Genomic DNA, 21,365 nt, shown 5'->3' on the forward strand with positions numbered 1-21,365 from the left:
TCACTGACCAGTGTTGTAAGCAAGGTATTAGAAAAACTTATAAGAAAAGCTTGGGTAAATCATCTAGAAGAACACAGTATGATAACAGAAAGACAGTTTCGTTTCAGAAAAGGAAAATCATGTGTTACTTATCTGTTGAGCTACTATGACAGAGTAACAAACACAATACAGGAAAGGGAAGGATGGGTGGACAGTGTCTATTTAGATTTCAAGAAAGCTTTTGACACAGTACCACACCAAAGACTTTTATGGAAACTGTACCATCAAGGAGGAAGTTGAGGCAAACTGTTTTGTTGGATGCAAGACTTTCTCATAAAAAGAGAAAGGAGGACAGTACTAAGAGGAAACTACTCATCATGGAAAGAAGTGACTAGTGGAGTACCACAGGGTACAGTGCTGGCACCAATCATGTTTTTAGTGTATATAAATGATATAAACAGTAACACTGGAAATGTAGAGCTATCTGAATATGTTTGCAGATGATGCAAAAATACAAAGGAGAATTACTAACACAGACTCTTGTAAAGAGCTAAAAGAAGAATTAAATAAACTTCATGAATGGAGTATTACATGGCAAATGGAATTCAATGTGGACAAGTGTCATGTAATCAAGTTTGGTAAAAGTGGAAAAAGACCTGATTGGGATTATAAATTAGGAAATAAAACCCTATACACATCAGAAAGAGAGAAAGACCTAGGTGTGATTATCAATAACAGACTATCTCCGGCTGACCACATCAGCGAGAAGGTACGGAACATGTATACACTGCTTGCAAATATGAGAATAGCATTCACATACATAAATGAAGACATGCTAAGAAGGATAATAACATCATTCATTAGACCAACCCTGGAATATGCATCAGTAGTCTGGAGTCCTCATCTCAAAAAGCATATAGACAAGATTGAAAAAGTTCAAAGGGCCGCTACAAGATGGAGACCAAGCTTAAGGGACCTAAGCTACGAAGAAAGACTAAATAAACTGAATCTACCAACACTACAGGAGAGAAGGAAAAGAGGTGACATGATAATGCTATATAAGTGCATATCAGGAAAGGAGAAAATAGACATAAATGATTACTTAACATATGGAGAAGCATCAGCAAGAGGACACTGCAAAAAACTGCATAAGGAGAGGTGATAAAGACGTAAGGAAATTCAGCTTCCCAAAGAGAGCAATTGATCAATGGAATGCACTACCGAATGAAATAGTGTGTGCCAAAACAATTCACAAATTTAAGGATATGTACGATAAATATGGTTTAAGACACGGGACAGTACGAGCTTGACTCATTCCTGTAAAGATACAATTAGGTAAGAACAATTAGGTAAGGTACGAACACACAGGAGGACCTGGATAAGATTTAAGCTGGATGTGGGAAATGAAATTCTACCTGTCTATCTCTGTTGCCAGATGCCTTAATCCCATTCGGGGTGGTCTCCACGTCACCCTTTCCCCTGCCATTTCACTGCCCCACTCCCAATTCACTCACCCCTCTCTCATATACCTCTCCACTCCATCCCTTCATCTCATCCTTGGCCTTCCCCTGCCTCTCTCCCCCTCCACCTCATTCACATATATTCTCCTCATCAGTCTCTCACTCTCCATCCTCTCCACACGGCTAAACCACCTCAGTGTGTTTCTCCTAGCGCTTCCTATCACATCCACACCACAACACTCCTTCACATGCTCATTTGTCAGTCTGTCTCCATGTGGCTCCACAGGCTCCTATCAAATAACTCATTTCCACTGCTGTCTGTCTTGACTTGTGTCCCTCCAACAACGTCCAAGCTTCACTTTCATACGTTAGAGTTGTATCACAGTAGTGTCATGTAATAACTTTCACTTCCATGCTCACTTCCCTGTTTCTTATCACTGCCTTCAAGGAACCAGCAACCTTTCTTCCTTGTTGTACCCTTTCAAGCACTTCACCCACCAAACTTCCATCATTATTCATCACACTACGCAAGTACTTGAACATACTCACATTTTCCATTTCCTCATCATCCAAGCTCACTGTACATTCACTGACTTCACCTCTCTCAAAGACCATCACTTTACTCTTCCCTACATTCACCTTCAGATTCCGTTTCTTACACACTCTCCCAAACTCATCCATCAAGCCTTGCAGCTCCCCTTCGTCTTCACTTAACAACACAGTATCTTCAGCAAACCACAGTACAGGGAGTTTCCAAACAATGCCCTCTCTCACCAGGGCCACTCCAACATCCACTACCCTACCTTGTATCTCTTTTATAATCCCATCCATATACAGATTGAACAACCATGGAGACATGACACATCCCTGTTTCAACCCAACCTTCAAATAGAAAAACTCACTCAGTTCACCATCCATATGCACTGCACCTTAGCACCCTCATACATACTCTTCACAACATTCAACAACTTCCCATCTACTCCATATATTCTTAATACTTTCCACAATCCTTGTCTATCCACCCTGTCATATGATTTCTCCAAATCCATGAAAGCCGCATACAACTTCTTTCCCTTCTCTAGAAACTTTTCCACTAAAGATCTAAGAATGAATATCTGATCTACACAACCTCTTCCCGTCCAAATACCTCCCTGTTCTCCAAATAATTCCTCTTTTATTTCCCTAACTCAGTCAATAAGTATTCTACCATATACTTTTCCTAATACACTAAGAAGACCAGTGCCCGTATGATAGGATACCATGAGTTAAGTTAGGAGTAGGAGTAGGTATGAAATACTGTACTGTACCAATAGGAAAATGGCCGGACATGGTAAGTGAATTTGAATGGAAGGGAGAAACCAAGTGAATAGAAATTATTGATTCAAGTATGTATGGAAATGTTATGAAAATACCGTATTTATTTAGGACAAGTGTGTAGAAAGATGCAGTGTTTCATCCTGGCAAGCTTTCAGTAAGTACTGTATGTTCTGTATGGTGGTGAATGTGATGTGTTGCACCTTTTTATAACTGCAGTTGATGGAATGGTTTTACCCTATGAATGTTGAAGGAGTGTTTTAAGTGAATGAAGTACCGTATATAATGTGAATGCCTATATTTTTGTGTGAAGTTGAACCAAGAATTTTGAACATTTTAGTGGTTGTATGATCAGTTTTATGGGACACTTTAGAATTCTCTTATCTTTGCGTTTTCCTTCAACTGTTGCAAGTTCCAACCTACCCCTATTATTTATCAAAATTAGAGCTAGGATAATGATGGTCATGTTGAATGTATTTGTCTGTCTATCTATCTATATACATAGACAAATACATTCAACATGAGCATGCATCACTATCATTATCATTATGTGTTTGTACAGTACTGTATACAGTACATGCAGAGTATGATTAACCTCTGATCACTTTTCCTCAACAGGGAGTGATGTACAAGACTTGATGGTACCTGTGGATAGCCTGTTGAACTCTGAAGAATTAGCCAGTCTTGCAGATGATGCAAACTTCAAGTTTCTCATGCATGCTGGCTATGAGCATATATCAAAGCTAGTGGGGTGAAGCTATGCACAGAGATGCTCATGGTTCTGTAACACTTGAACACACATCTGCAACCGGTACTCTTAGTGTATCAGTTATTGTCTCACTTCAGTATAAAGATTATTTACTGCAAGTCTAAATGCACACATGTGCACCTCAGTTAGACACTTCTTCCATGAATTACCTACAACTTAGGAAGATAATTGTTTCTTTGAGAGTACAGCGATCCCTTGGTTATTGCGTATAATTGGTGCTGAACATGATGCATGATAACGGAATTGCACGGTAGCAAAAGTACAGAACCTATGAGATTTATCCTAACTGGTACCAGGCATCCCAAGTGCAAACCCAAATTTTCCCTTTTATGACAATTTAGACCTAATAAATACATACATACTGTTATGGTACGTACCATACCAGAAACACACATAGGCATGGTTAGGTTAACAGAAAGTGATGGTAGGAGACAACAGGAAGAAACACGTATCACAGAGAGACCTGAGATGGGCGTGAAGAATGGGGTTCTGAGACAAGGGTTGGAGAATTAGTGGTCTCCACCACCTGGGATTAACTCCTCGAGTAGGGACTCATCTTTTAATCCCTTAGAGCCGTCAGAAACCATGGATACAGCACTATCATTGTTGGCAGAAATCAGCTCAGGTGCAAGATAATGATGTTTATCAGTTGTAAAATGCACAATAACAGCTCTAATGCAGATTTTCATCTTGCAGTGATAATGAAAATCATTATAATTATTATACCCAAGTGCATGATAACCAAAGGATCACTGTGTGTACACATTGTCCATCCAACATCCAGTCCCTTATTGCCCAAGAGAAGTATAGGGGCCCAGGGTTAGGCTACTCAGTCCCAACATTATATAAAAATATACTGTAATATGCTTCTAACATTATAGGTGTGTGATGAAGTTATAGTACAGTTCCTTAGAAATTGAATAAAGCAAATGTCAACAGCAGCAAAAGGTTAAGTGTAACCATCTCTTCAAAATAATTGTATGATACTGCACACACTTTAAAATCCATATTGTTTGCCTATATTGCTGAGTCCATCTTAGTACCTGGAGGACTGGAAATCTTGGAAAAAAATTTAGGGGAGTGTAGATGTTTTGTATTTTTATTGTTTGATAAAAAAAATATATGTATGGAGGGCCTTTCAGTGCCATTGAAATTGTATTCTTAATAGATAATTTTTTTTAAATCAGTTTTTATAACTGCTTGATGCATACATGTTATATACAGTAACTTTTTTGTGTCACCACTGAAATAATTTTACTATTATTTTAACATAGATAGTTATCTGCTTTCATTGGATGATTTGAAATAAATAATTATGTTGAGGTCCATTATGATTTATCCCATTTGTAGTAAACTGATGAATGGTGTGAAACAAATTGGGGGAAAACTTTAAGTAAAGCAGTGCAGTAATAGAAAAGAGTCGTCAGTGCTGTTGCAGATCTAAATATGAATACAGGACAACAGAATGAAGTGACTTTTGTCCTGCAGTCTACCATCTTCCTTTTGGGGAAAAGGGAGCGTGTTGAGGGAATAATTCATTCATTCATTGCCAGACGCCATGTATCCCAAACGGGGTGGCCAACGGCTTAGAGTTAATTGTTTTACAGGGAGGGGCACTAATCCTCCACCAACCCCACTTGACACGTAGGGAAGCCAACAGCATCTGGTGTTCCCAGGCGGTCACCAAGGGCAGAAAATGCAGCGAGAAAAAAGCACCGTCCAATGCGAATTATGCAACTGAGTGGCACTGTCTTTAAACAAAACATCACGTGAGAGCAGAAGCGTTTTTCATTGGGCGACATCACGATCTTGTCACGATAGAGGGCGGTGGAGGCTACTTGATCGGAAGTTTTGACTGGCTGTCAGCGTCGCGGGAACATCCAGTATGACCGTGTTGGACCAGGGGTGATCGAGCTAGAGGCGAACTCTGCGGATTTCGCCCACTTCTCGAAGCTCCGTCAGTGTTATGCTTACGCACCCGTTTTACAGTACTTAAATCATATTAAATCATACTAATTTTTTGTTCACCGTGCTGGACGCGAATCGTGCTGGACAAACGCATGTTGGACGTGAGGGTTCTATTCTATTCTATAGCCTGACGCCCTAATCCCGCAAAGGGTGGCCGCAGACAAAATGTCTCCAAGTCACTCTGTCACCCACCATTTGCATGTTCCCACCCTAATGTCCTTTGTCCGTTCCTTAGTCGTCAACGTATGGTCCGTCCAGGTCTGAGGCACTTTATTTGCTTTTTTAGTTAGTTCTTTTTATGGGGTGGGGCACTAACCCACCACCAACCCTTTTAGTCGCCTTGTACGACAAGCAGGGATACTGGGGGAGTATTCTTGAAACCCCCCTACCCCCAGGGGGGCGAGGGTACTGTATACATATGTAGTAATCCCTCCAATATCCGACATAATAGAGCCAAAGGCACGTCCGGAAAGTGGTCCTGTCCGGATAGTGGGCACCAGCCTCCTGGACTGGTACTTATAGACCCTAACCCAGCCTAACTTTGAAAGCCACTTAAATATCTACCTACCGGACATGCATAGCACCTATTTAAACTTATTTAAGACCCTATTCACACCAATATTGGACATCTATCTATCTCTATCTCTCTATTGCCAGATGCCTCAATCCCGTTTGGGGTGGCCACAAACAAATCGCCTCCAAGTCGCCCTGTCCCCCGCCATTTCACTCCCCTGCTCCCAACTCACACCCCCCTCTCTCATATACCTCTCCACCCCATCCCTCCATCTCATCCTCGGCCTCCCCCTCCCTCTTCCCCCCTCCACCTCACTCACATACACTCTCTTCGTCAGTCTTTCACCCTCCATCCTCTCCACATGGTCAAACCACCTCAGTGTGTTCCTCATAATGCTTCCTATCACATCCACATCCACAAAACTGGGCAGAAAAGATACATTGTTTTATCAGTGCCACCACATGAACCCATCCCTCCCCATCAGTGAGAGGTAAATAGTCTATGCTGTGGACATAAAGAGTAGAATGATATAAGGAAGAAAAGTGACTGGTGTTATGAAGCCCTTGATAGAAACCCAGTCTGTGTATAAAGACTGCAGGAGGACTGCATAAAGATGTATTAGTGCTTACAACAACAAATGGGTGTTTTAGTACAGCAGTGGGAATGGAACTGTTGTGAAATGTGCAGAGAGTGGATGCACAAAAGATATCATTATCATCATCCAGAACTCTTCCCATCCAAGGAGTAGGTGAGGTAGAGTCCACAGGGTAATTGAGACTGATAAGGCATGTGTGCATATAGTCAAGAGTAAGAGCATTGGAAATGTTGTTGATAATGAATGTAAAGTGGATACACAAAGATATCACCACCATCATCATTCAGACCTCTTTCCCATCCAAGAATGAAGTGAAGTAGGGTCCACAGAGGAAGAGGAAACATGATAGAAAGAGAAAATAACTAAAAGCCTGACCAGTTGAATGGGCTAAACTCATTCACTTACCAATCAAGCCCCAGGAATCCTGACTTCACTCCACAGGCATAAACATCCACTCTTATATGCATCATACCACCTGTCGTTTTATTTTGTTTCGTTTCATTTTTGAAGGCTCCAACATTCTTGCATGCGTTGGCCTTGGTCACCTAATGGCGGCTCTCCATGCTGCATGATCTATAGCAGCCTCCCTGTTCAGTCCTTTAACCCTGAGGTCACACTTAATGACCTCATCTCAGGTCTTTTTCGGTCTACCCCTTGCAACCCCAACCCCAATATTAACGCCTCTCACTTTCTGCACCCAATTTTCATCCCCCATCCTCTCCACATGCCCAAATCACCTCAATCTACCTCTCCCTATCACAACACAATACACTCCAGTCCCATCATACCTCTCAACTCTTTCGTCGTAAACCCAGCCTCCCCAGGCCTTACACTCAGGGACGCATTACATATCCACCTAATCATTGTCATTTCTGTATGTTTGAGCCTGCAAATATCTTCTTCCTTTACTTCCCAGGTCTCACTACCATACAGTATTACCCTCCTAACACATGCTGCATACAAAGATCCCTTAGCACATAGGGAGAGCCCTCTCAATGTCAGGAGAGGCAACAGCTCCCTGAATTTCTTCCTACCACTTCTCACCCTAGCCACAGAACTAGCTCCAGCCCCACCTCCAGCACATAACATGTCTCCCAAATAACAAAACTTTTTTCACACACTCAAGAGATTCACCAGCATGTTCAATCCTTTCACCCTTACAATCTCCACCTGCTCTCCCCGACACGCCGGACACACATAATCAGCATTATCTCGCAGTCTGCCTCTAGTACCACTACAACATCTTACCTTGTTATGTGCTTCTTCCATAAATATCTTATAGTCTTTTTCACAAGCTTTGTCCACTATGTCTCACTGCAGTTATTTAATCTACACATCCTCTACCACTCCTAGAGCCACACTGTTCATCACTCATCAGGTCTCCTGTTATATGTATCTGTTCACATGAAGGCATTAATAGTACCGTAAAACGCCATAACTTCGGACATTTTTTATGTGTTTTAATGAATAACTCCTTGTAGAATGGTGCAATTTTATTCCTGTTGGTGTCATGTGGTAGCCAGGGAGAGTACCTACTAAATCCATATATTTAAAAAAATTAGCCAAGCTAAACTTGTGCTTTTTTTTTTTCATTTTCAAGTGTCCGAAGTTAGGAACAAATTTCCTAACTTCGGACAGCTCTTCCAAACTTCGGACATCCATGTATTTTCCCTTTAAACATGAGAATGGTTAATGGGATCTATCTCTGGACACACTGGCCAAACTTCGGACACTTGAGAAGTTTTTAAAAAATGAAAAAAAAAATATTGGGCACTCGTGACCAGAGTTATACATATATACAGAGAAGTATCCCAAAATATTTTCTTTTTGGAGCTCGTAATTTCATATCACATTAAATTGCATCATATCACATTGTAGTGAGGTATTCTGGCCGTAAATAGAACTAAGAACTATTCACGAACTTTTTGAGATGAAAAAATAAAATAAAAATGCACTGCATATACCCAAAACTGTAAGAGGAACTGTCCTCATTTTCCTAAACAAAACTTCACTTAATTATCAAGTATCTACCTCATTGACTCAACAAATGCATACCGAAATAACATAATATGATGTTGAACATTTCTTACAGGTTCTAAAGACACACTCACACACACACACACACACACACACACACACACACACACACACACACACACACACACACACACACACACACACACACAAATCAACAGACACACGCACACACTGGCACATGTTATGAAGGCACCATGGAACATATTAACTGTAGTACATCAGTACAAAAAACTATTCCTTAACTACCAGTATAAAATACTGTAACTAAATATATAGTATCACTTTTTTCTTTAAAGTAAACTTCATTACTGGTTAAGGCACCTTATTGGCAATAACTTTGGTACTGGTAGTACTGACTATGGTATCTTACAGATCTATATCAAAATTATTATCATTACTTAGGCCAAAGGTTCACATCTACATCAAAAATCATCCTTTGCTTTCGGTCACGTGTTGGTTCTGGTAACACCTTCAGTATATCCTCTTTGTCTATGTCACTGCTGTCATCAACCATTGGGTATACAAATGTGTGAGGTGTACCCTGAACGTGTTTGAGAAACCTGACATGTATTTCTGGTTTTACCTTAACAATGATAGCAATATAATGCCTATATCTGTCTTTGGTATCAAAGAGTACCCTCACAACTACCCAATCTGAGGGAACAACTTTATCCCCAATAATCTGGGTAGAGGTGACTGTCAGGGGAGATGCTTGTGCTTCATGGTTGGGTGCAGATGTGGAAGTGGAAGGCTGTGCTGCTATCTCTGCTGTATCCCCTTGTGGCTGCAGTGGCTGGGGTTGTGGATCATCAACTTCACACTCTTCATGATGGCTCTTTGTTTCATTTTGTAGTGCCCTTGTAGTAATACTCATGCCCGGTGACACATTCAACCTTTTCTTTCGCCTTGGTTTCGCTATAGCTGGACTTGAGCTTGACTGACTGGTTCCATGCCTCATGTCCTTCAACAATTCCAACACTGAGCTGTCTAAGGCAGTACTGGTAGATGGTCCTGGTGTACCAGTATCAGCTGTAACTTGGATTGAATCTTCTGGAAGTCTTGAGATGGATTTCTGTGGATCAAGAGGATAAATGCCGCACTTCCTAAACCCACTACGTAGGTTGTCAGCAATGGTCCCTTTAACTTTATCCACCAGTTCGGTCAGTAGTGCTGGGAAGCAGTTTTTAGGTAATGAAGCACTCAGCCTACCAACAGTAGTTTTCTTGAAGTTCTCGAGGATCTTACGCCAGTGCACTTTTAGAGGCCGGAACACAGCAACATCGAGAGGTTGTGTCAAGTGCGTGGAGTTAGGTGGTAAGAGAAGAAAGGAGATATCATGTTTCTCACATGACTCAATAACACTGGGTGATACATGGCTTGCCAAGTTGTCTCCTATAATGGCAACTCTACCTGTCTTGCGTTTAGCATAGGGGAGGATAATTTTGTGGAACCAGTCATCGAATGAACACGAGTCGAACCATCCACTGGGGGACCTATTGTATAGTGTTCCAGGAGGGCCCCCTTCAGTCCAGGTATCGTAAAGATGGATAGCTTTATACACCACATATTGAGGGAGTAACACACCAGATGCAGTTCCAGAGAACATAATAGATATTGAGGATTTTGTTGAGTTCATGATTCTCTCTGGATATTTAGTGCCCCGCCTCACTATGACTTTCTTTTTACCTGGATCATCAGTAAGATTGGTCTCATCAAAATTTATTATGTTCTCTGGAGGCACACCTTCTAGTGATTTTTTCAGGTTACTGTAGAACTCGGCTAGCATGGCTCTTGTCACTCTGGCTCTGTCAGTCTTTATATTCTGGGACAATCGTCTACTAAGGGTTTGTTTGTGGCGCTTGAAAAAGGAATGGGCCCATTTAACACCAGGTACATTGTTACTGAATCGTGACACAACAACCCCTCGTTTGTCTAAATATGCTTTCACTAACATCCTCAAGTCCAAATTGTCGAGTGGAAATCCCCATTCTGCCAATGTGAGGATTCTCTGACACACCAGTAACTCTTCATCATGGCTCAGTGAAGTATTACGTCCCACTTATTTGCAATGTTTTTGTATCAGGTAATCAAGTAATGTGCTCTTTTTTAATTTATATTTTTCAGCTGCTTTGCGCACACTCACGTTCTTGTTATTTATGTCATCTTTAGCCTTTTCCAGGGCACTTTTGGACACTGTACTTGTGTAGGCTCTTTTCCTCTTTATAGGAGATTTCGCTGTTTTAGCCATGTTTTTCTGTTTATATAATTAGCATCACTTTACCATTAATATTATTGTCTGTCCGAAGTTGGGACTTTATTTGGCTCAAATAATTTGTCTGTCCGAAGTTAGGAATTTTTTCTGCAAAATAAAGAAGTATTCATTAAAGCAGGCATAGCAAGATTATCCATGCATATATTTTGAAACAGTTTACTTCCCAGTACTTACAGCACTTTTCTACATATAATCGTACTGTTCACTTTTTTACAATTGAAACTGTTTGTTCTGTGTGAACAAAGTTTTGCAAGGTAAGAAAATTCAGTTATTTTTTCCAATGGATTCACGAATTTTTTTCACCCACACATATTCAAGCTAGTTTAATAGGATTAATACATAATAGTCTTAGAGGATTACCCTACCTACCCACATCATTATTTTTTGCAAATATCGCACTCTCTTCCAATAAACTTGAATTATTACATTTTTTTGCGAAATGTCCGAAGTTTGGACGCCGTCCGAAGTTATGGCGTTTTACGGTAGTTGTTTCCTAGACAGTCTGGCTGAACAGCCCTGAGTCCCTAAGGAAGGCCATGACCGAGACCAGGCTTTCCCACAGAGCTCTCAAGGAGTGCATGTTGTGTTGTTGGCACAGGATTTTGTGCAATGCAGTTTTCCATAATGTGCTTAATAGTATGGGGGGCTGTGTTGCTTCCCGGACAGGCGTCAGCGACAGAGTCATCCAGCCTCTTCTGATAACTCAAGAGAGCTGGATGATGCCCACATCTCAGCCTGGCCAGGTGGACCCTGTCTTCACAAGGGAGATAGGATTCAGAAGGGTGGATACCACGAGGCAATGCATGCAGCTGTGTGTTGTCTTTAAGTGACAGCATAGAGCGGTGAGTGATTTGAGTATGGATATGCTTCTGGAAGCTGGTTTGGGGCAGGCGAGGGGGGAGAGATGACTATTTATGTATGATATTGTGTGCTGGGTGTTGTTTTGATGTTCCTTGGTGTGTGTGGATGTGCTGTCATGTAGTGTAGTGGATGGTGTGGGTTTGCGGAGGCTGCGGTGATAATTTGAGTGTCTCACATGTCTAGATGTTCCTTGATTTTGGAGACTGGTTTCTTGGTGTAGAAGGTCTGTGGGTGTAGTAGCTGTGCAGCCTGTGATTATTTTTAGGATCTTGTTCTGTATGGTCTGTAGAGTGTTGTAGTGTGTTTTAGTGAAGGTAGAAGCCCAAGCAGGGTTTGCATAATGCATCATTGAACGTATATATTGTTTGTATACTATGGTGGTGGTTTCTTTGTTGTGTCCAAATGCTGTATGGGCAAGTGACCTTAAGGCATTGAGTCTTGGTGTTAATTTATCTTCAATGTTTGAGATGTGCTGTTTAAATGACATTGATGTCTTGTACCGGTATGTTACACAAAGGATTTTGTGTGTGTGTGTGTGTGTGTGTGTGTGTGTGTGGTAAGGAAGTGTTGTTTATGGTGAGGTGTGGAATGTGACTGTGTTCTGCTGTCCAGTTTGTGAGAAGGGTCACTGTAGATTTGGCTGGGGCTATTTTGAGCCTGTTTGTGGTGAACCATTCATGTAGTGTGTTGAGGTAAAGTTGGAGGATGTGAGCGGCTGTCTTTGCGTTTTGGTGTGTACATGTAAGTGTTATGTCGTCTGCATAGGAAGCTATGCGTATTTGTGGTGTGGGTATGTCATGCATGTATAGGTTAAAGAGAGTAGGGAACAAAACAGATCCTTGGGGGACACCATTTGTGAAGTTTCTCATGTTCGATGACTGACCAGCAAATGTTACATTTGCACATCTGCCTGCTAAGTAGTTTGCCAGCCATCTTTTTGTGTTATTGTGCATGTTTGTGTTGAATATATTGCTTGTGAGGTTGTGGCAGGGGATGGCATTAAAAGCTTTGCTATTATCTAGTGTGACTAGGAATGTTCTATTTGGTGGCCTAGCTGAATTGATGCCATCAAAAACTCTCTGTGTAAGGTCTGTAAGAAGAGTGTTTGTGGAGTGTAGCAGCCTAAAACCATGTTGTGATGGGGCTAGAGGGATGTGAGGTGTAACTAGTTCTAATGCCAGTCATTCAATGACTTTGGAGGGGCTGCAGAGGAGTGTGATGGGGCAGTGTGAGGAAGGTAACGTAGGGTCTCTGTTGGGTTTGGGGATAGTGATAGTGCTATGATTCCAGATGTTGGGTATTAAGTTGTGTGAGTAGCTGTAGTTTGATATGTTAGTGAGTGCTTGTATGCCTTGTAGTCCAAGGTGTTTAAGGCATTTGTTGCTTATTTTGTCTGGTCCACAAGCAGATGAGTGCTTAAGGTTGCTAACGATGTGCTTCGTCTGGTTGTAAGTGAATGGTGCAAAGTCTGGGTCTGTGGGGAACTGTTTCTTGTGTTGGATGACACGTCGGTCGTCGCGATGGGGATTTAGATGGCTGACACGTGAGAAGTGATTGATGAAAGTGTTTGCTTGTTGTTTGTTTGAGGGTATTGTGTCTGTTGTTGTGATGGCAGTGTGTGATTGTGTAGTGCTGCTGTTGGAGAGTGTGATGCTGTTTAGTGTTTTGTAGAGTTTGCTGGTGTTTGTTTTGTGATCAAGTGTTTAGAGATAATTATTCCAATTTAGTGTTTGCTCTTCTGATATTTTATTGTTTATTTGAGTGTTGAGTTTTATATTTGTTGTATGGTGTCTTGTGTATGGGGTGTTGGGGAGTGTCGTAGTGTGTCCCTTTGACTGCTGAGGCCTTGAATTTGTGGTGTGAAGTTGGGGTTGTGTCTCATTCTGCTGCCTCTAGAGATGTGTTTTTTGTCTGCATTTTGAATAATTGTATTGAAAGTGTGCACAGCAGTGTTGATATTTGTGATGGATGTACTCTAATGTTTTGAGGTGTTATTCTGTTTCAGTTGTGAAGGCCTTCCAGTAGATGAGGGTGCTTGGATGGTATGGTCATATGGAGAGAAATGTACATAAGATGGTGAAGAGAGTATATGTGACTGATTTTAGAGGCTGGCTGAGGAATTATAAGCCCCCCCCCCACCCCACCCCCCAAAAAAAAGTGTATGAGTTCGATAAATCAACATGAGAGAGTATGAGATAGTAAGGTACTGAAGCTGAGGAACTACCAGAACAAAGAATCAAGTTCGTTGGATGAAAGACATGCACAGGAGCATATGACAAGGGTTTACCCCCCCTCCTTTTTCTTTTTTTTAGCCAGAGGAATGACTAAAGGCATTTGTAAATAAAGTGCAACTGTAAAGAAAAACATACAGGTGCTGGTTAAACTTGTGAGATGGAGCTAGAATTTCAGTGGTTTGAATTATTGGTGAATAATTTTGTAGCCCAATTCATTGGACATGCTCTCAACCATTCTCCCACTTTTGTACTTTCCCTTTTTCTGTATTCTGCCTCATGCCAGTACTATTCTTAGATAGGAAGAAAGGTTAGGATGATCATGAACTTCTAGGGGTTCTAACAAGTGTTTTTGGAGCCCTCTGCTCACTTTATATTCCCCCCTAATCACAAGTTGTAGGAGATCTGGGGATGTGCATCCCAGATTTTGAGATTTAGGTTGCCAGAGACAATGTTTTCTGTCTTCTTCAGGCACCTAAAAAGAAACACAAAATAGTTTAAACTACAGAATTATGTATATTTTACTTTTACTTACCATCATCATCACCATCATCTAATTCAAAGTAAGAAAATATGAAGCATGTATGAGTTAAAAATTAATACTGTAATACCTAAAACAGCAATGGTGATTATGTAATGCTGCAGTGACAGACTACAACATAATGCCATTTTAATGGTGTTAGAATATAATAATGAAACTGAGAATAATAATAATAACTAGCAAACATAGATTTGTTAATGTAAATGGCATACCTTTCTGTTAAAAGAAAAAAAAAAGCTACTTTTAAAACTGGAAATCAGAATTTGGCAAAAACTTCAGGCATAGTGTCAAGCACACTTTCAGTTCAGAGGATGTATTGATGCTCCACTTTACTTGGTAAGAAGAACTGCAGTGACTCAGTCTGTAGCATACTGTACTTGTCTCATAATGCATGTGCCCTGGAGTATAGGGTTCAGACCCAAGCTGCAGCTGACATTTAAACTGGGTGCTGGTAGTGTGACCTTTTGTATGTTTACCTGTGTCCATACCCTGGCATGTACAGATTCTAACACAAACATGGCCATTACAACACTGACTTTCATATGCATCACTCTTGCTACAAACAACCTTTCCTTTGTCGTACTTTGCCAACATGAGACGCGTGCTTTTTCTCTGAGGAGATCCAATCCTACAGGAGACCTGATGTTGACTGATACAGATACAGACACAGATTACTTATATTACACCCACACCTAACCTGGTATCATACTAACTTTGCACAAGAGTTTAAATACATGGCAGTGGATCCAATGCATGAATGTCAGGTATGTCATTTGTGATGCCACAATGATTACACTGTATTGTGAGTTGACAGACTTATAAGCAAGACTGCATCCTTGCCACATTCAGAAATAGAGGAATAGTTCCAGTGTCATTTGAAGGTTTATGAAAATAATTTTCCATCTCTGCAGTCAGCTTACCATAGCAAACTCTCCCATAGTTCTGACTGCGCATAATACAGTGGACACTTGGTTATGTCCCCAAAGTTACCATAATGTGGGTATCTTTATCACAGTGTAACCATAGGCTCAAATAGGCCAAATACAGTACAGCATAATATGTCACTGCATGGACATATCTGACACAGCACAGGCCATTCAACTGCTCAGAGGCTCGCTGGTATGGGGTGATGGTGTGGTGTGGGTGATTGACCGATAGTGCAGGGTGATGGTCTAGGTGTTGGTGGGGACTGGGTGACTGTATGGTTTACCTCCACACTTTGGGTTAGCTTTAGCAGTTTCTTTGTTCATTTCTAATGGCTCCAACTTGCTTGCATGTGTTGGACTTGGTGACCTAATGGTGGCTTTTCATGCTTGTCAATCTCTGGTAGCCTCCCTATTCACTCCTGTATCCCTAAAGGCACACTCTATGACCTCATCCAAGGTCTTTTTCGGCCTGCCTCTCGCAATAATTCCTCCAATGTTCACACTTCACGCATTCTGCACCCGATTGTCATCTCCCATCCTCTCCACATGCCCAAACCATCTTGATCTATCCCTCCTTATCACAGTACCAATACACTCCAGTCTCATCCTTCCTGTCAGCTTTTCATTTGTAAACCAAGCCCCCCCAGGCCTTGCATTCAAGGATGCATTACACATTCATGCACATTTGAGCCTACGAACATCCACTTCCTTTACTGCCCAGGTCTCAGTACCATATGGCAATACACTCCTTACACATGCCACATACAGAGATCCCTCAGCACAGAGGAAGAGCCCTTTCAGTGTCAGGAGAGGCAACAGCTCCCTGAATTTCTTCCAACCACTCCTCTCTACAGTCACAGAGCTAGCTCCGGCCCCACCTCCAGCACATAACATGTCTCCCAGGCAACTAATCCCATCCACACACTCAAGAGACTCACTAGCAAGATCAATCCTTTCATCTTGACAGTCTCCCCATGCCATTCCCAACACACCGCTCACAAAATCAGCATTATCTTGCAGTCTACCTCTAACATCACTACATCTCTTATGCACCCACTAATCACAAATACTGGAAAACTGTGTTGATTATTTCATCATTTGAGGCCAGTTTAAGGAGGGTATGACAGGCTTGGGGATTCATTAGAGATGGCTCTGGGGAGAGTGTCAACCTTAAGACATCTTTCCCGTAGGCTTTGTTTCATAACACAGATTTCCATAATGCTGTTCCCGATGTTACAAATTAACTGTTATTGATGAAGTGACTGTATATGGAAAACTTTAACAGGCAATCCTTTAAGGCAATGCATACACTGTAATTTCCATGAAAGTTGTACTGTCAGCATATTGAAAACTTTTCATGAAAGCAGCCATATACTGTAGCCATAAATAACTGTGCTAGAAAAATTATATAGTGCTTATTAGAAAGCTAATAAACACAAGCTTAAACCTGTGCAGTGGCATACCTTGGACTATTTCATGGCTGGAAATGCTGCTAAATTATGACAAAAACTGTGTCAGAATCAAGAAAAGGGGACTTGGATTCCAATATTTGTTGCAGTGACTACAGTGTATATCACATGGTGTAAAGTCCATATGAAACTTACTAAATTACTCACTGTACTGGCTGGGATTGAAACGCAGGCCCCTGCACTCCATGTGCTTGTACATTATCACTGAACCAAAGAGAGGATCCCCCTTTGCCTTGGGCAATGTGGGCTTATGTACACCCCATTACACTGCTATTTCTTCCCCTAATGATTAATTTTGTGTTTTGAACACACACTGACACATATGCACACACAGTATCATAACACTGTAGGACACCACTGGGGTTGCTGGGTGATGAAACCTGCAGCTCATCCCCTGAGATGCAACAAGGATGCTGCCAGCTCAGATCAGAAATTTTTTGCATCTGAACCGTATTGCCGACCAAGCCTCACCTCGCATCCTATTCTGCAGCCAACCAATTTAAAGGCCATTCGAAACTCATTAATCACTGTACTGCCTGAGATTCAAAAACAGGCCCACACACTCGCTATGCATGCACGTTACACTTGAGTCAGAGATAGGATCTACCCATTGCCTCTGGTAATGCAGGCTTATTTACAGTAGATCCCAATGCCCTGTGCAGGGTATGAGTATTGTCTGTACAATGTCTCAAACCTGTTGGGCTAGAGCAACTGTTGTACTCGTATGTCCAGTGAACATGTTCCAGTAAGATGTGGTAGCATGTTGGACTTAAACCGTTGGCATGTGCATTAAACCCGCGGCACAAGAGGGGTGCCAAAGTTCCCCGTAATGTGCATGTCATTCTTTCCACTTTTTGGTTCCTTCAGGACGAGTCTGATGTGAGTGCGGCCCCACCCTTGTGGTGGTAACGTAGACTGGGGCTCGTGGCACTTGGCCACGAGGTCAAACACTCATGCCCTCATCTCCCCAGCAGGTTCCATCCTCCTCGCTCTAGCCTGGGATTGGCTTCGGTCGCATGGGCGGCCTTATGGGGCCACTATTTCGCAGAGGAGGATGGGGGTGGTTCGGTCAGACCACTTGGGAGAACATCAACAACAACAACAAAAACAGTAGATCCCAGTACAGTGGCATTGCCATATAGCAGTCAAAATTGGTGGGTCTACGGTCCTGCACTTTAAGTTTGTAAAACATTACATGGAAAAGGCCAACCTTGTTGATGATGATGATGGTGATACCTGTAGTTGTATACAGTAAATGGGAGTGTGTGTATTGTAGGTTGTGCGGTCATGTGGAAAATTGGACTGTAAAGTGGTGAACTGGGAGTAATATGAATGAGTCTGAAGGTGGGACAAAGCATGTTAGGACAAAGAGAGGGCTAGATGATTAATGCATGGTATGGCAAATGTCTATGAAAGTGCAATAAATGAGAAAATGAAGTTACAGAGCTGACAATGGATCAAAATGGATGAATGAATCTATCTATCTATTGCCAGACGCCTTAATCCTGTAAGGGGTGGCCACAAACAATTTGCCTCCATGTTGCCCTGTCCCCCGCCATTTCATTGCCCTGCTTCCAGCTCACACCCCCCTCTCTCATATACTGTACCTCTCCACTCCATCCCTCCACCTCATCCTTGGCCTCCACCTCCCTCACCCCCCCTCCACCTCACTCACATACACTCTCCTCATCAGTCTCTCACTCTCCATCCTCTCCACATGGCCAAACCACCTCATTGTTTTTCTCCTAACGCTTCCTATCACATCCACATCCACACCACAACACTCCTTCACCTCCTCATTAGTCAGTCTGTCTCTCCATGTGACTCCAGATGCTCCTCTCAAATAACTCATTTCCACTGCGCTCACTCTTGACTTCTGTCCCTCCAGCAAGGTCCAAGTATCACTTCCATATGTTAGAGTTAGTATCACAATACAGTACTGTCATGTAGTAACTTTTTCACTTCCATGCTCACTTCCCTATTTCTTATCAATGCTTTCAAGGAACCAACAACCTTTCTTCCTTGTTGTACCCTTTCAAGCACTTCACCCTCTAAACTTCCATCCTTACTCATCACACTTCCCAAGTACTTAAATGCACTCACATTTACCATTTCCTCCTCATCCAACTGCACTGTACATTCACTGACTTGACTTCTCTTGAAGACCATAACTTTACTCTTCCCTACATTCACCTTTAGATTTCGTTTCTTTCATACTCTTCCAAACTCATCCACCAAGCCTTGCAGCTCCCCTTCGTCTTCACTTCACAGTATCATCTGCAAACAACAGTACAGGGAGCTTCCAAACACTGCCCTCTTGTACTAAGGCCACTCCAACATCCACCGTCCCACCTAGTATCTCATTTATAACCCAATCCATATACAGACTGAACAACCATGAAGACATGGCACATCTTTGTTTCAATCCAACCTTCAAATAGAAAAATTCACTCAGTTCATTATCTATACACACTGCAACCTTAGTGTCCTCATACACACTCTTCACAGCATTCAGCAACTTCCCATCTACTCCATATATTCTTAATACTTTCCACAATCCTTGTCTATCCACCCTGCCATATGTTTTCTCCAAATCCGTGAAGGCCACATACTTCCTTCCCTTCTCTAGACACTTTTCCACTAAAGATCTAAGAATGAATATCTGATCCACACAATCTCTTCCCTTTCTAAAACCTCCCTGTTCTTCTCCAACTAATTCCTCTGTTACTTCCCTAACTTTGTCAATTAGTATCCTACCATATACTTTTTCTATTACACTAAGAAGACAAATGCCCCTGTGAATACCACACACTTCTTTTTCCCCTTTTCCTTTGTACAAAGGAATAATTATACCTGACTTCCAATCATCTGGGACTCTACCTTCCTCCCAGGCCAATCTGCAGATCTTATACATCCATTCTACTACTTTTTCTCCCCCATGCATCAGCATTTCACCACACATTCCATCAGTTCCTGGGGCTTTCCCCATTTTAACTTTCTTCACTGCTTCCACATCTTCCATCCTACTGATTTCTTCCTCTCTTCTCACAACCCTCCTTCTCCCAGCCATTCCCCAGCCACTTATACTTGCCCTACTTTCATTCTCTATGTTCAACAATTCATTGTGTTCTCTCCATCTATTCACTTTTTCTCCCTTCTCCACTACACTCAATCCTTGTAAATCGCGGCAATTTGGGTCTGGACCACTGCCGTGATTTATGAATTCCATGATTTATGAATAATAACTCATGTGAAAAATTAATTTGGGTCTGGACTTTGGCCAACCCGCCCCCACAACATCCTACCTATGCCCATCTAGGCATCATCAAACACAAACATACAAATTTAGGAATATTCAGTGCATGTATTAAATAGAAATAAGCAATGTTAAGGGATCTCACCTTAATCCTTTGACGAAGTTGCGTAGGTGAATGGAGTTGGGTGGTGTTGGGAAGAACTTAGAACCTTTCAGCACTCATTCTTCCCAAACTCTTTCGCCAGCTTTGAAAAATTTTCTCCATTCTCAACATGACGAATGAGCTCCAAACGTTGACTGTACAATAGCGGCGGCAGCTTCTTGACGCCATACTGCTTAGAGCGTTTCATCGGGGGGTCGCGAGGGGCCATGGCAGGTAGGAGGCGGGGGGAAGTTGCACAAAAAAGGAAGGTAGCTCTCGTACTCCATGGCGACGGTCTGTAGTGTGCGGACTGGCGGGACAAGAACAACAACAACATGGTGGCATTAGTATGCACACTTACCACCAGGGACGTGTGGTGATTGGTTGTTGGGTCGCGATTTTCAATTTGAATGCCGCGGTTTACGGTTCTCCTCAGAAAAAGCCCACTTCGGTGCCTAGGTCTGTGATTTTCTTGACTTAACAGTGATTTAAGGTTGGCGGCAGTCTGACGGCCACTTAGCCGTGATTTACGAATCCGTGATTTATGAACACGCGATTTACGGGGATTGAGTGTAGTAATCTACTATTTTTATCTTTCACTCCCCAACTATCTTCTTTGGCATCCTGTCTAACTCTCTTTACCTCATTCCAGAACATTTTCTTATATTCCTTCCACTTTACACTCAAATTCCTCATCCACTCTCTTACTAATCGTTTCACCTCTCTCTTCCTCGTTACATATCTCTCTCTCTTACATCTCTCAATTTCTTCCACGCACCTGTTTCTCATCCACTCATTATATGCTTTCTTCTTTTGTGCGACAGCTTGTCCCATGGCTTCATTCCACCATGCTGTTCCCTGCACCCCCTTTTGTCTTCTCTTCACCTCACACACCACCTCACATGCTGCACAGATTTCTTCTGTGAATATCTTGCACACACCTTCCACATCCCCCATCTGCTCTAATCCATATTTACTCAATTGCTCCTCCACTTCCCCCTTATATTCTGCCATTTTCCCTTTCCACTCTC

General features: G+C 42.0%; 1 protein-coding gene across 1 annotated transcript in view; it reads left to right on the top strand.

The window, feature by feature from the left end:
- Nup133 (nuclear pore complex protein Nup133) overlaps nucleotides 1–4,760 on the top strand; it is a 600,491-nt gene extending 595,731 nt beyond the window's left edge. The window contains exon 22 of the mRNA XM_080274695.1: nucleotides 3,372–4,760. Within this exon, the coding sequence (XP_080130821.1) occupies nucleotides 3,372–3,508 (137 nt within the window). The 3' untranslated portion in view covers nucleotides 3,509–4,760. The remainder of the gene's footprint in view (nucleotides 1–3,371) is intronic.
- The last annotated feature ends 16,605 nt before the right edge of the window (nucleotides 4,761–21,365 follow it).

This window comes from Coenobita brevimanus, chromosome 59 (genome assembly GCF_032717465.1).
Source record: "Coenobita brevimanus isolate Jiangsu-jjx chromosome 59, ASM3271746v2, whole genome shotgun sequence".
NCBI classification, from domain to species: domain Eukaryota; kingdom Metazoa; phylum Arthropoda; class Malacostraca; order Decapoda; family Coenobitidae; genus Coenobita; species Coenobita brevimanus.